At 45.5% G+C, this 16,387-nt stretch overlaps 1 protein-coding gene across 1 annotated transcript in view; it reads right to left on the reverse strand.

Annotated features, from left to right (window-relative positions):
- Nucleotides 1–228: 228 nt before the first annotated feature.
- stard5 (StAR-related lipid transfer (START) domain containing 5) overlaps nt 229–16,387 on the reverse strand; it is a 35,973-nt gene continuing 19,814 nt past the window's right edge. Inside the window, exons 4-6 of the mRNA XM_041175379.1 lie at nt 13,349–13,466; nt 12,954–13,047; nt 229–1,962 (exon numbers count right to left, since the gene is read on the reverse strand). Of these exons, the coding sequence (XP_041031313.1) occupies nt 1,815–1,962; nt 12,954–13,047; nt 13,349–13,466 (360 nt within the window). The 3' untranslated portion in view covers nt 229–1,814. The remainder of the gene's footprint in view (nt 1,963–12,953; nt 13,048–13,348; nt 13,467–16,387) is intronic.

Consider the following 16,387-nt stretch of genomic DNA (forward strand, 5'->3'; position numbering starts at 1 on the left):
TCAGGTCAGGCAACAAATACAGCTCACCATCACACAGTTCCTGTCACACTGAAGGAGTACCCAAAGTTAAAATTTGTTTAAGCAATTCCTTCCTCAACATTCTATAGATTTCAAAATGGTAGACTGGACACCAAATGCATTTGTTTCAAGACTTTTAACTTGTCCAAAAAGCATTTTGATACTGTAGGATTTTTCAATGGTTGTAATCAACAGTCAGGTTTGAAAACATTGAGAGGGGAATTTTTAATGCATCTTTCCAGCATGAATTGCCAAGCACACACTAACTTACAGCACATGGACAAGTTTCTTCAATTTGTGAAGCTATGAAAGGAGATTCCTTCAAATAAATAAAGCAATTTACCAATAATACAAAATCCAACATCATAACCCATTATAAAAGTGCAAGTAAAAACAAAAATCAATCTCAAATCACAATTATATACTAAAATTTCTTAGACCCCAAAAAACATTTATATTAAAAGTCGATAGATGCTTTTACATAAACATATTAACATACAGTACACAGTTAACAAGGAGCTGTGTGAGCATCATATCACTGGCCTGTGTACGCAAAACTAAAGCCCATTCTAAACTCTGGTGCAAGTTAAATTTCCCTTTCCATTAAAAGGTAGAACTTAAAATTCAACCAAAGTGCATATACTTGGCATATTTTACAAACAGATCCCCATTCCTTAAACAGTTTAAAGGGTTGGGGTTAATAACTTAAAGGCAAAGAATTAAAATAAACAATAATATATACAACACTAGGACTTAGCACTTGGAGAGATGCAAGACTTTTAATACATTTGCACAAGTGGGCATTTTCTTGCATGGAATATTTCTCTACAAATATAACTAGATTGTTTTTACCATTTACATGCAAGGTAGCAAATTACTGGAAAGCATGTTGCTTGGAGATGAATGTGTTCCATAATGTGCTTATAGCATCGTCCTCTGTGGAGCCTTCCTGAAGAAAACCATCTCGGTAGGTGTCCAATATTGGTGATTGGCGATCAAATACTATAAGTTATCGCAGCAAGGTTCCAAATAAGAGTATTATTATGTTTTGGATGGACTAATGCCAGTATTTACGAACGTGTGCAGAAGTTAGGCCCCACTCTCTACCTTTCAACACCAGTTACTAATTAATGAGCTTTACACAGCGGATACTGCTTGCTCTGTGACTCTGTACATAGTTCAAGTTCTACTCCAGGATAATGCCTAAGAAAGTTGCAAATCAAACTGTGCAAATGTTCTTGTAACGGCAGGAAGTTTTGAAGGATATGTTGTACTCCAATGGCCATATACTTTGCTCTCACCCATCCCTCCCATTTTACAATCTTCCAAGATACTGATCTTAATTTAAATAAGGGGCATTATTTGCTGAAAATCCCTTTGTGCTCTGAACAATTAGAAAAATACAAATATTATTCATTGTTGGGCAAGTTATTAATTTTAGCTTAGGACTAAAAAGGTATATTAAATCTTAGTACAAGAAATTTTCAATTAGGTATCCAATTAATGGAAAATATTTAAATACTTCTACTTTAAACAACCCGTTTTTGTTTAAATTTATCAATGCCAATACATGTAAGCTCAATCCTTCTTGGTCCTCACTTTACAATTCAAAATTTTCCTATTTCCTTTCCACTGATCAATATTTCTAAATTGTAGAAATGTTTTCAGTTTTAAAAAGTGGAAAATTAAGTTCAAAAATACTCTCAAATCGAAAAATAAGTAACAATGTTGAATGCAGCAAAACTAAACCAGGGGTTTGTAGGCAAAGGGGTAATGAGAAGATGGAGGGAGGTTCATCAAGCTTTAAAAGTCTTCGCGGCTTTTGCCAGATTGCTGTAAAATTCAGCCATACTAGAGGGAAAGAAAGAGTCCAACACTGATTGTGGGAGGTACCCACCAAGGTCAGTCTGAAAGAATGTGGTCAAGCGAGTCTTCTGTGGCTCTCTAAAAAAAAAGATAAACATGTAAATTAATCTGAATTCGTTTGCTGGCACCCACCATAAAGCCTTGCTCTGACACTTAACTTTCTTCCCAAGGAAAGCTCCATGCAATCTAATCTCCCAAGTTTTCTGTCTTTCTTACAACCTCCTTTACTCAAGGTGAATAAATTGTGAGCGCTAAATGTTAACTCTTCAACTGTACTGATGTCAGAGCAAATTTTCAATATCATATTTTGCTGATGATTCAATAACATCCAGAACAGCAATCTTACACGGAGAGTGCTCCTCCTGTTTGGACACGTTTGCAATTTCCAACATGGTTTGAAAGATGGCAAATATTTCTCAAGAATAGAAATTCAGAACATTATCATTAGTTGGATCCAATCAATTGCATTTGTGGCAGTTTCAAAGCTGCTTGCATGTACTGGTCCATAACTTTGGGGCTGGTATAAAGATGCCAAATAGTTGGCAAATTCAGCAAAATGGCACTTTAATCGCATTATGACTGCCATCATTTATTTAACTTCAAAAAGATGCTGTGGTTAATCTGTCACCCATCACAATTAAGAGAAACATCAACACAAAAATAAGAAGCACTCAGCTCATGTATACTGATTAGAAAAATTTGCACCAGAAGGGAAGTTGACATGTGTACAAACATAATTACGGAATAAAATCTGCCAAGCTTAGATAATTTGTTATCCCCATTATGCATATGCTTGGTGGAACACATATGTAACAATGGAAACAAAGGCAGAAATGTCGTTTTAAAAGTAGTTACTGATTTCTCTGAGCAAGTACTACAAACTGTCCGTGTTACATTGCTTTCCCATGGTGTACCACTGTAATTTGGGCCTTGTTTTACCTGACCTGTTGTTTCTGCAGGGGTGCGGGATACTGCACCTCAGCAGCTACAGACTGTGGTCAAGATGGTGGCCCCATGGGCCATCGATCTGGTCAGGAGGAAATGATTGCCGTCCCTTTGACCTGGGTGTTTCTCTGCGGGGAAGCAACCCATCATCACCGAAGTTGAGGTGGTGGCAGGAGGTCATCTCCTTGTAGCAGACGTAATGTTAAAAACACTCCGGTTAATTAACGTGCACTCCTTGGCTTTAAAGACCAAGGGGCTGGTCGTTCTTCTGCAGCTCCCACTGCTGTTGGCAACATCCAGGCTGGTCATTCTAGGTGGTGACTTCAGTTGCATCATTGATGTGGCTGGATGATCCAACAGGGCTGACAACAACTGGATGCCACATCCGGGAACAGTAAAGACGCCAAGCTGTGTGAAGTCTTTGGCAACCCTGGAAAGGGAAGTGCAGGGAGATACATATGATTGAGGACAGACAGGTTTGTCTGTTCCAGGATAAACTTCCTGTTTGTGTCCCACGCATTCTCAGTCAGAGCCAACATCATCAAGTTGGTGATTTTCTCCAACCACTGCCATCTACTGCCCTACAGGGAGACCAGAGGTTGGCAGGGAAATATGGAAGTTGAATTTGAAACTGTTGACCCCAGAAGAGATTTAGGAACTCAAAGTGGATTATAAAGGTTGGAAAACCGTGAAACCCGTGCCCCCAAAACAATGATGGGAAGCAATCAAGGTGAAGATCAAGAGGTTCTTCATCCTCAAAGGTATGCAGCAGGTGAGAGAGAGACTGGGGGAAATGTCTCGACACCAGAAAAGCTTGTAGAATCTGCTTGTGTAGTTGATGGGGATCAATGTCAAGGGGGATCTGCAAGAGTTGGAGTCAGCAGGCCTTGCTCTAGCCTTGGAGGCCTTCAAGGTCATCTTCTGATCCAAAGTCCACTCCAGGGAACAGGATAAGATTTTTTTCTTAAGGTTTTTTCTTTCAAAAAGGTACAAAGGGAGATCTCTGTGGTCAGCAGCCAGAGGGACGATGATGGCTCAGTATCATCATCGCAGTTTGACATATTGAAGATTAGCAAAATCGTTTTATACCAGGCAGTTTGACGTGATGCCAACAGCATGGCTTTACAGTCCTTCCTGTTCCTCTATCAGTGAGGTCTTCCATGACAGTAAGTGGGAAAGTCTGGACAAACCTCTAATTCTGAAGAAGCTCACAAAGGCTGTTAGGTCCTTTGACATGAATAAAACTCCCAGAAGTTATCGGCCAAGTTGTATTTGGCTCCGTAGGACTGAATCGGTCTAGACCTGCTAGAAGTGTACAAGAGTATGCTTCCTGCCAGCAGCATGGTAGAATCCATGATTCCACAAACATTCATCTACAAACAGAAGGGGGAAAGGGGGAAAATTAGAAATTGGTGGCCCAGTTCACTGCTGAATGCAGACTACAAAATTCTGTCCAAAGTCACTGCGAATTGGGTCAAGTCTGCTCAGGAGTTGGTGACCCACCTGGTGGTGGTGTAGTGGTAATGTTACTGAACTAGTAATCCAGAGATACAGGCTAATGCTCGAGGGACAAAGGTTCAAATCACATCATGGGAGCTGGTGGAATTTAAATTCAATTCATAAAAATCTGGAATTAAAACTAGCGTCAGTATAGTGACCATGAAGGTCCATCAGGTTCAGTAATATCGTTTAGGGAAGGAAATCTGCTATCCTTGCCTGGTCTAGTCTACATGTGACTTCAGGTCCACAGCAATGTGGTTGACTCTAAAATGACCTAGCAAGCCACTTAGTTGCATCAAACTGCTACAAAGCCTAAAAGTAATGATCTCTCTCCCTAACAGCACCGGGTATGCCTACGTTACATGGACTGTGGCAGTCCAAGAGGCAGCTCACCACCACCTTCTCAAGGGCAATTAGGATGGGCAATAAATGCTGACCTAGCCAGTGACACTTACATCCTATGCACGAATAAATAAGAAAAACCCTGACCAGACCTGAACTGTATCCAGCAGGAAGACTTCTCATTGGTGATCGTATCTCTGAGTAGCATGCAGCTATGTGTAGGGCAGGAGGTGGAAACCTACCTCAATAGCCTGGATCAGGAAAAGGTCTTTCATAGAATATCACACACATACATGATGGATATGCGCTCCAATGAGGTTTGGGAAAGAGAATCTGCAATTAGATCCAAGTGCTCTACACAAACATCAACAGTGCAGTTTCAAACAATGGGTGGGAATCAGAGAACTTTCCAATCAAATCTGGAGTCAGGCAGACTTGGCTTGGTTGGTAGTGAGAAGGACCCTCCCTGTCAGATCCTGCATGCACACCCAGTGTCTCAGTGCAGCCATACATTGCCCTCGAAACAGCCATAGTGGAGAAGAGGCTGTTGTCCACCTCCTTCTGGCATGCGCCTAGCAATGAAGGTTTGGAAAGAGATGCAGTGATTTTTGTCGCAGTCCATCCTGAGCAGTTCCATGACACAGGCGCTATGCTCTACAAGCTATTGCCAGAGACGAACTCCGAGACAAACATCACTTGCTGCTGAAAGATGCTCTTTGATCTGCCTGAAATTTGCTCGTCTTCCAGTGTAAAGAGTTGTCCATGGCCGAATGTTACAGGCAGGTACATTCCAAGGTCCAGGACTGTGTGCTGAGCCATGCACTAAAGCTTGGGGCAGATGCCACAAAGGTTCAATAGGAAAAGACCACAATCAAAGTCTTACAGTATTAAAGTATTACAGTATACAGGGGACTGGAAACTGGGTAGAACTCCTCGGGCTGTATGTTTGACATGGAACGCAGGTTGTAAATATCACACCTAATTGCAATTGTACTGAGGCACCTCAGAGTGGAACCTGCTGTATTGGGAATAAAAAAAGAATTTTATTGCATTTTTGGGGAATGTAATTTTAAAAGCTATGGAATGTACTTTTGCAAATTTTATGTATAAAGTATATTTCTGGGGAAAAAGAAATTGGGCCTTGGGTGTGCAAGATCTTTCAGGGCCTTTTCCAATACACCCTCAAAATGGTGGAAACCCTGCATCTTCCATGCTCGTTGATTCACCAAATTGTGGAGCTGTAAGCATCTCTCTCCCTAGTGTACACGCGCAGTATTATTCCATTGAACAGTTGTATACTTTCTGGTACAGTAGTTCGCTGCCATTCAGTTGGTGCAAATTTTTTTGTGTGGACACTATCTGCAGGGACCCACAGATATGGTCTTGGGTGCAGTCAAAAGCTATGCTCGCATATAGGCATTGAGAAATTGGCACTAATTATACATGGAGTTAATAAAGCGTAATGACTGCTATAGAGTAATGGATTAATGGTTATGTTAATGAGACCATGATGATATTAATGATGTAACGGTGACATCAGGGGTCAGATGACCAAGGAGCTCCAAGAGAAGTAGGTGCAGAATAGTCTGTGACCTGATATTATGTGCTTACTATGACGCCTTGTAAATATTGTAAATAAATAGCTTAAGCAAAATTATACCGGCTATCTCAATTCACTTGTAGACCAAGTCAAACCTCTCCAGAGGCCACGGTTTAAGAAACGAGTGAAGATCTGGAACAGATCAAGTTCACGGCACTGAAGATCAAAACGGAAAAGTTCTGGAGCAAGGGATCAGGTGCTCAATGTCGGTAACTGCCGAAGAGCCATTACCCCTTCCACAGCCTTTCCAACACCGAGGATCCTCAGCAAGGGCAACCATGGAAGCTCTGGAAGAAACCGTTCAAAAGATACTGAACGGCTCCGGGTTTTCTGAGGAAAACCTCAGAAATATTAGGTCTCTACGCCTTTATACGCGGGGGGAACCATAGTTGAGGAGGTCCTGCAGCAGCAAGGCGTCAAAGGGACCTCAGCATGATACGGTGCGGTTATGGGGGCCTTCGGTAAGTCTTTCAGCTCTAAAAAGAACTTAGTTATAGAAGGTGCAAGGTTCGATCGGGGAGCCAAAGGCTGGGCACAGCCATTGATTCCTCTATCAACAATTTATATCAATTCCCTAGTACTTGCGGTTACAGAGCTTCCAAACGTGGGCTTACTCGCAGCCACCGGGCTCAATGACACGCTGTTGGGTCTTTCACAATCCACAGGTGATTCGATTTTAGAGCTGCAGGTGGAATTGCGACAGCAGACTCGGGGTGCAATTTGGGGTGACATCGAGGCTCGGGAGGGGTTGATCCTGTATGTAGGTCCAAAGTCAGAAGCCCCAACCACCGAAAAGCCTGTGTAAAAGCATGCCAAAACTGCCAAAGGGCAAGGAAGAACCTTTCCACCTATTTTAAAATGTCCCAGACGAAGCGCTAAAACACAGCACTGTAGTAGAACTTACCCAGGAAGGGGAGCCGTATACTTTCGCTGTGGCAGGACCGGACATTTTAAACAATTCCACAGATTTGAAGCATAATTAAGAGAAACAGAGAAAGAGCCAGCTTTTCAATTCTCTGAAACAGAGCCAGTGGAAAATGGGGAAATTAAGGATCAAGAGTTCCTGAGGGAAATAAAAGACCCCAATAAGCAGTTCTGGTCTGTAATGCTGGCTGTCAAAAGGTTACAGAACAGAATTTAAGCTGGATAAAAGCAAAATACTGCAGATGCTGGAAATCTGAAACAAAAATGAAAATTGCTAGAAAAACTCAGCAGGTCTGACAGCATCTGTGGAGAGGAACACAGAGTTAATTTTTCGAGTCCATATGACTATTCATCAGGACTAAAGAGAAATAGAAATGTGGTGAAATATAAGCTGATTAAATGAGGTGGAACAGGTGGAGTTGGATAGAGGGTCAGCGATAGGTGGAGGCAAAGGAGAGATAGCCAAAGGTGTCAGAAAGAAAAAGGCAAAGGGGTGTTAACGGCGGTGATATTAGCTAAAGGATGTGCTAATGGTGACATTAAGGGTAGAAAGCAGGATAAGCAAATGGCAAAAAAACAAATACCTGGAAAAACTCAGCAGGTCTGGCAGCATCGGCAGAGAAGAGCAAAGCCGACGCCTCGCTCTTGAAGGGTTATGAGGACTCGAAACGTCAACTTTACTCCTCTCCGCCGACGCTGCCAGACCCGCCGAGTTCCCCCAGGCACTTCTGTTTCTGGTTTGGATTTCCAGCATTCGCAGTTTTTCGTTTTTATATTTATATAAGCAAATGGCAGATGGCCCGAGTGGGAGTGGGGTGGGGGGATCGAAATAGGCTAAAAGGTGGAGATAAAACAATGGATGGAAATAAATTTAAAAATAATAATAGAAATAGGTGGGAAAAGAAAAATATCAATATAAAAATATATAATAAAAGGGGGAGTGAGGATGGAGAGAGAGTTCATGATCTGAAGTTGTTGAACTCAATATTCAGTCCAGAAGGCTGTAAGGTGCCTAGTGGGAAGATGAGGTGCTGTTCCTCCAGTTTGCGTTGAGCTTCACTGGAACATTGCAGCAGGCCAAGGACGGACATGTGGGCATGAGAGCAGGGTGGTGTGTTGAAATGGCAAGCGACAGGGAGGTCTGGGTCATGCTTGCAGACAGACCGAAGGTGTTCCGTAAAGCGATCACCCAGTCCGCGTTTGGTCTCTACAACGTTGGGAGCAGCGAATGCAGTAGACTAAATTGAGGGAAGTGCAAGTGAAGCGCTGCTTCATTTGAAAGGAGTGTTTGAGCCCTTGGACGTTGAGAAGGGAGGAAGTAAAGGGGCAGGTGTTGCACCTTTTGCTGTTGCATGGGAAGGTGCCGTGGCAGGGGGTTGAGGTGAGGGGGTGATGGAGGAGTGGACCAAGGTGTCATGGAGGGAACGATCCCTACAGAATGCCGCCGGGGGGGGTGAAGGGAAGATGCGTTTGGTGGTGGCATCATGCTGGAATTGGCGGAGGATGATCCTTTGAATGCGGAGGCTGGTGGGGTGATGAGTGAGGACAAGGGGAACCCTATCACAGTTCTGAGAGGGAGAGGAAGATGTGAGGGCGGATGTGCGGGAGATGGGCCGATTACACGAGGGCCCTGTCAACCACAGTGGGTGGAAAACCTCGGTTAAGGAAGAAGGAGGACATGTCAGAGGAACTGTTTTGGAAAGTGGCATCATCAGAACAGATGCGACGGAGGCGAAGGAACTGAGAGAATGGAGGAACTGAGAGTCCTTACAGGAAGCGGGGTGTGAGAAGCTGCTAAGCAGGGCAGCATGTTCAGGCCTTGATCTTGTACAAACGGCTGAAGAGGTAACAACGGAACAGCAGAGACATTTTTAAAGAATTAATTTCCTAGGTTACTCTGGGGTCGATGAAAGCTCAAAAGCGAGTATTATATCACCCTACTCCCAGATGCCAAACCCAGCTGTTTATTTACCCCGAGGTGGCTATAATACCTGATTGAAGTCAAAGAGCAAATCGACAAGATGCTTCCACTACCTCAGAGTGCAGTGGATGCCAGGACGCTGAATAAATTTAAGGAGGAGATAGACAGATTTTTAATTAGTAACGGGTTGAAAGGTAATGGGGAGAGGGCGGGAAATTGGAGCTGAGGCCAAAATGAGATCAGGCATGATCGCTTTGAATGGCGGGACAGGCTCGAGGGGCTGAATTGCTTACACCTGCCCTTAGTTCTTATGGTCTTATTATGTTCTTATGCTGCAACAAGGAGTTATTTCTCCTGCTACGAAATGGTGCTCAGGTTTAGTTAACAGTCCCTAAATCTAGCGCAAAATCAGGCTCTGTGTTGACCAACAACTATAAATAAAGCTGTCCAAAGGTCTCCTTTTTACGAAGCTGGATGCCCAGTGGGTTTTGGCAGATTCCCCTTGACTAAGAATCAAGGTTGTTAACTACATTTATTACTTCCTTTGGTTGCTTTTGTTTCAATTGTCTTCCTTTCAGTGTATCATCTGCACCAGAAATCTTTCAATGCACTACATCCAACATCCTTGAAGGCATAGCCACATGGATAATTTACTTATCCATGCTGCTACTAAAGAACATAACCATAGAGTCCAAGAGGTTTCAAAAGTGCTTCAACAAGCAGGCGTCACCTTGAACGATGTGTTAATTTGGGAAGCTCACCATTAGATTTTTAGGTCAAATCATCCACCAAAAAGGGGCTAACAGATCCCCAAAAGACCGAGGCCATTAAAGAGTTTCTGCAGTCCAAGAGTGCTGCAGACATCCAGCAATTTTTAGGCATGGCCAACCAGGTGGGGAAATTTATCCCACAACTGTCCACCATTAATGAGCCTCTAGGAGACCTGCTGAGGAAAGGTTAACAGTGGTTTGGGGAGTGGACAGGATAATGCCTTTCTGAAAACCAAGGAGTTGCTAGTCTCTTGCACATTATGAAACTGCCACAACATTAGCAGCTGACCCATCAGTGATGGGGATTTGCAGCAGATCTACTGCAGATCAGGAGGATGGCAGGAGAAAACCAGTTTGCTATGTTTCTCGGTCATTCACAAAAATGGAACAGCGGTATACAACTGAAAAGGGAGGTGCTAGCTGCGACCTGGGCTTGTGAAAGGTTTTCCGATTACTTGATGAGCTTGCAGTTTAAGATTGAGACGGACCATAAACTTCTGGTTGCTCTTCTGAACTCCAATGGGATTGCTAAATTGCCACCAAGGATACAGTGTTCCTGCTAATGTAATCCCAACAGTGATGAGAGAAGACATGCTCCAAAAGCTCCACACTAGTCACTTAAGTATTACCAAATGTAGAGCACAGGCACAACCACCAGTATGGTGGCCTGGATTTTCAAAAATCTATCAACATTCATTTCCATGTGCCATACTGGTGCCATTAAGAGCCTGAACCTTTGTTACATTCGCCAACCCCTCCTGGCAAAGGCTTGGCATGGATCTCTGACTTTGGAGGAATAGTCTATCTTCTGGTAGTCACTATTATTTTTGCTGGTTGGAAACCAGCAGACTCCATACCACAACCATAGGAGTGGTAGTAAAAGCTCTGAGACACTCTACCCATGGCATTCCAGATGAGGTAATGTCAGACAATGATCCACAGTTTGTGAACGACCATTTCTGTTTATTTGTGGCAGAATATGGATTCCACTAGGTTACCAGTTTGCCACACCATCCACAGGTGAATGGTGAAGCACAACACGGGGTCAAAAGCCATCAAAGTATTGATGAAAAAGAACAATGACCTAGAGCTAGTCTTGTATAACTACAGACCCATGCCATCAACAAATGGCTTTTCGCCAACCAAATTAGTAATGGATTGAAGGCTGAAAACCCAACTTCCTTCACTCCAATATCAATTCAGACTCAATGTCACTTTACATGACCATGGCCAAGGAAGGTTCCATGAGCAGATACGCAAAGGGAGGCAGTTTGCTTGGTATAACTACTGACATAAGACTTGAACAAAGCCCACATTAGTACCAGGGCAAAAGGTCTGGATGAGAGAGGACGCAAGGTGCAGTCATATACCAAAGCCAGCAGCCATGGTCATACCTTGTCAACACACCCCTCAGTATTTTAAGACAAAACATAAAGGCCCTGATTCCCCTAGATGCTACAAAGAGCCAATCCTTCCAGTTTCATCTTGACGACACTGACAACTCAGCCCCAACCGAAAAAACTCCCAAAAATGCTACTCAGGTTCAGGAATAGGGTTACCCCAGCAAACACAACCGAGGACACTCAAGGGGAAATCAGGGAGAGTTGTCATAGCACCTGGCAGGGTCAACCTGTGACGTTATGGGAATAGGTGGCAGGAGTGTAAATAGTTTAACAAAAGGATTTAACAGTTTTGAGATTATACTTGGTGGGGGGGTGCATGTAGAGCAACGGGTTAATAGTTACGATAATGGGACCACAATGTTATTAATGATGTAACAGTGACATTCGGGGTCAGATGACCGAGAGGTTCCAAGAGAGCTAGGCACAGAATAGTCTATGTCCTGAACACCATGTACTTACTATGATGCCTTGTAGTTTTAGCAAAACTACACTACCTATCTCAAGTCACTTGTAGACTAAATCAAACCTCTCCAAAACAGTGCTTTCCAACTGTTATGGACGAATGTCATATCAAATGTGCCACACAACAGGGAAAGGAATCTGCCACTTCTACCTCATTAGGCCTATTTGTGACTAGTGCACACGATCTCCAACTCTTCATCCCTCAAATGCGATGTTAGGTTACTCAGTTGTCATGACAAGTAATGATAACGAATGTCAATAAGCTAAGCTGTGGCAAAGAGGTCCACAGCTTTCCCTCTGCTTATTATGCTAATATCTGGGCTGTTTGTGCTGGCTGTAGCCATGAAAGCAAGTATTTGTAGTTGTAGTAGTTGAAACCAAGTTTATCTTGAATAGTCTTCTCATGGAACAGTTTCATACGTCAGTCCAGCATTTTGGTTGGTTGAGAAGGCATTTAGGTGGCTACTTATTGTTCCAAGGCAAGTGTGCTGGCATGTGGGGTCATGTGATTGGCATCGATCACATTCATGAATAACCAACACTCATCAACATTATAATATCCCTGAATTCAATGAAATGACTAAAGATAAATTCAAACATGTTTGCATGAGTGTCATGTGTTGGATTTATAATTAACTGGACTGTGGTCACTCATAACTGATGTGGAGTTATAATGCAAAAAAAAAAATTAAAGACTGATTAGTTGAGAAATAAACCAGTTTCTCAGATAAGAAGAAAGGCTTGTATATATTCACAATTAGTGTGGCCTCAGGACATTCCCAAGCACTTTATAGCAAAGGAAGTACTTTTCAATGTCCTTGTTGTAATGTAGGAAATTTGGCAGCCAATATGCACTCAAGAGGCTCCCACAAACAGCAATGTGACACTGATCAGATAAGTGTTAATTAAAGTATAAGTACTGGATAGGAAAACGGGGCTAACTTTCCTGTTCTTCTTTGAAATAGTTACACCCACCAAGAGGGCAGACTAGCTTTGATTTAATGTGTCATCCAAAAGATGGGATCTGAGTGCAGCACTCCTTTACTGCTGCATTGGAGCATCAGCCTGGATTTTTGTGCTGAAAGTCTCTGGAGTAGGATTTGAATTCACAACCTTCTGACTCAGGCCAAAGTGAGCCATGACTACCACTGTGCAATAGCCAGTTGCAAAAGAAGATCGAGGTATGTTAAAAGAACTCTTACCCTGGAATGGGAGCACAGAAACATCCACAGGGATGGTTGAATCCTCTCACATAGTGAGGTTTAGGGGGACAGTCAGGGTGTTCCACATTAGTAGCTGTGAAGAAAACAGGATAATGTAGTCACTTCAAATAATGATAACAGAATACTCAAACCACATGGGAACATAAAAATGGTGCAATGGAGAGCTTACATTCTGATTTCATTGTTTAACTGTACAGCCTCACAAAATAATCACACTATGCACGAACCACATCATTTCACAAATTCAACCTTACACTTAGTGTATTTAATATAGAATTAAAGGCAAGTTTTTCACATTTCTGCATTCAATTCTAGCCTACATTGTCATTACAGCAGAGTGTGTGTGTTTGTGAGTGTGTGTGCGCGCTAGTTACCATTTGAGGATATCATCCCATCTTCATATTGTTTGATTAAAATTACATCCACAAAATCCCTTGGAGAGATTATGCCCACAGCTGCTGACGGTGTAACAGTCCTGCAGACAGACACAGTCTAGAGGGAGAGAGTACAAACAATCTTAACACAAATCCAGCATTTCATTCATTATCCATTTTTGCTTTGCAACTGCAGTAAGTGAAAATGACAAATGCTTTTTGCATATTTCCAGCTGAATTTTCAAACAGGGGATCATGTTTCTTGAAACATTTGTCTTTATCTGCCAATTTTTTTTTGGGACAGTATGATGCAAAGTACAATACAATATAAAAACAAAATACTGTGGATGCTGGAAATCTGTAACAAAGACAAAAATTGCTGGAAAAACTCACCAGGTCTGACAGCATCTGCAGAGAGAAAGGGCTAACGTTTTGAGTCCAGGTGACCCTTCTTCAGAACTAAAGAGAAGTAGAAGTGAAAATATATACTGTATAAGGAGGGTGGGACAGATGAAGCTGGACAGAATGCCAGTGATAGGTGGAGGCAAAGGAGAGATGGTAAAATATGTCATTAGCAAAAGGTTGAATGGGTGTTGATGGTAGTGATACTGGCTAAAGGAGGTGCTAATGGTGACATTAAGAGTAGAAAGCAATGAGGACGGAGGCGAGAGGGGGGGCGGGGACGGAGGCGAGAGGGGGGGCGGGGACGGAGGCGAGAGGGGGGGGGCGGGGACGGAGGCGAGAGGGGGGGGCGGGGACGGAGGCGAGAGGGGGGGGCGGGGACGGAGGCGAGAGGGGGGGGCGGGGACGGAGGCGAGAGGGGGGGGGGCGGGGACGGAGGCGAGAGGGGGGGGCGGGGACGGAGGCGAGAGGAGGGGCGGGGACGGAGGCGAGAGGGGGGGGCGGGGACGGAGGCGAGAGGGGGGGGCGGGGACGGAGGCGAGAGGGGGGGGGCGGGGACGGAGGCGAGGGGGGGGGGCGGGGACGGAGGAGAGAGGGGGGGGGCGGGGACGGAGGAGAGAGGGGGGGTGGGGACGGAGGCGAGAGAGGGGCGGGGACGGAGGAGAGAGAGGGGCGGGGACGGAGGAGAGAGAGGGGGGCGGGGACGGAGGCGAGAGGGGGGGCGGGGACGGAGGCGAGAGGGGGGGCGGGGACGGAGGCGAGAGGGGGGCGGGGACGGAGGCGAGAGGGGGGGCGGGGACGGAGGCGAGAGGGGGGGCGGGGACGGAGGCGAGAGGGGGGGCGGGGACGGAGGCGAGAGGGGGGGCGGGGACGGAGGCGAGAGGGGGGGGCGGGGACGGAGGCGAGAGGGGGGGGCGGGGACGGAGGCGAGAGGGGGGGGCGGGGACGGAGGCGAGAGGGGGGGGGCGGGGACGGAGGCGAGAGGGGGGGGGCGGGGACGGAGGCGAGAGGGGGGGGCGGGGACGGAGGCGAGAGGGGGGGGCGGGGACGGAGGCGAGAGGGGGGGGCGGGGACGGAGGCGAGAGGGGGGGGCGGGGACGGAGGCGAGAGGGGGGGGCGGGGACGGAGGAGAGAGGGGGGGGGCGGGGACGGAGGAGAGAGAGGGGCGGGGACGGAGGAGAGAGGGGGGGGCGGGGACGGAGGAGAGAGGGGGGGGCGGGGACGGAGGAGAGAGGGGGGCGGGGACGGAGGAGAGAGAGGGGCGGGGACGGAGGAGAGAGGGGGGGGGCGGGGACGGAGGCGAGAGGGGGGGGGGCGGGGACGGAGGCGAGAGGGGGGGGCGGGGACGGAGGCGAGAGAGGGGGGCGGGGACGGAGGAGAGAGGGGGGGCGGGGACGGAGGAGAGAGGGGGGGGCGGGGACGGAGGCGAGAGGGGGGGGCGGGGACGGAGGAGAGAGTTCATGATCTGAAGTTGTTGAACTCAATGTTAAGTCCGGAAGGCTGTAAAGTGCCTAGTCGGAAGATGAGGTGCTGTTCCTCCAGTTTGCGTTGAGCTTCACTGGAACATTGCAGCAAGCCAAGGCACTAAAGATTGCAGAAACCTAGATGTAATCTGTGCTTCAAATTGCTCAATCTTCCTGATTTTGGGTGAATTGTGCTGAAACACCATGCCAATATTTATTACAGAGGCAGACAGGTAAAGATTAACGGCCAGGGCTTAGGGTATACAGGGGATAATTTCAAACTCTGCTGACGACAAAATTCAGGAGAGCAATAAACAGTGAAGTAGCAGACTTCAGGGTGATATGGGCTGTCACCTGGCAGATGAAATTTAATGCAGGTAAGTATGAAGTGATGCACTTGGAAGGAAGGTTGAAGAGCTGCAGGAGCACAGGCCTAGGGGTGTGCAAACACAAATCTTTGATGACAGAAGGTCAAGTTGATAAGTCAGTTAAAAAAACATACAGGGTCCTTGGCTTTATAAATATTGGCAGAGCACAAAAGCAAGTAATTATGCTAAACTTTTATAAATCACAAGGCCTTAGCTGGAGAATTCTGGGCACTATGCTTTAGGAAGGATGTCATGACCTTGAAAGGATGCAGGGGGTACTTACTAGAATGATACCAGGGATGAAAGACTTCAGTTATGTGGAGAGACAGTAGAAGCTAGGTTGTTTTCCTCAGAGCAGAGAAGGTTAAGGGGAGATTTAATGGAGGCATTTAAATTCATGAAGGGATTTGATAGAGGAAATAAGGCAAAACGTTTTACACTGGCACAACAGCCAGTGGCCAGAGCACACAGGTAATTGCAAAAGAACTGGAGCTGAGCGGAAGAGAAAAAAAATGTACACAGCGAGTTATGATCTTGAATGCTTTGCCTGAAAGGGTGTTACAAGCAGAGTCAATATCATGTTTCAGAATTGGATATAAACTTGAATGAGAAAAAAAAAGTAAGGGTATGGGGAAAGGGTGGGAGTGGGATTAATTGGATAGCTCTTTCAAAGATGGGCTGAATGGCCTCCCTCTGTGGTGCAAAATTCTATGAAGGAGGCCGGTAGGACCATGGGGCTGAATTTTTCTGGTCTCTCAGAAGATGGGCTTGGAGGCAGGACCAAGAACTAAATTGAAAAAAAAACT

The sequence above is a fragment of the Carcharodon carcharias genome, chromosome 26 (genome assembly GCF_017639515.1).
Source record: "Carcharodon carcharias isolate sCarCar2 chromosome 26, sCarCar2.pri, whole genome shotgun sequence".
NCBI lineage: Eukaryota > Metazoa > Chordata > Chondrichthyes > Lamniformes > Lamnidae > Carcharodon > Carcharodon carcharias.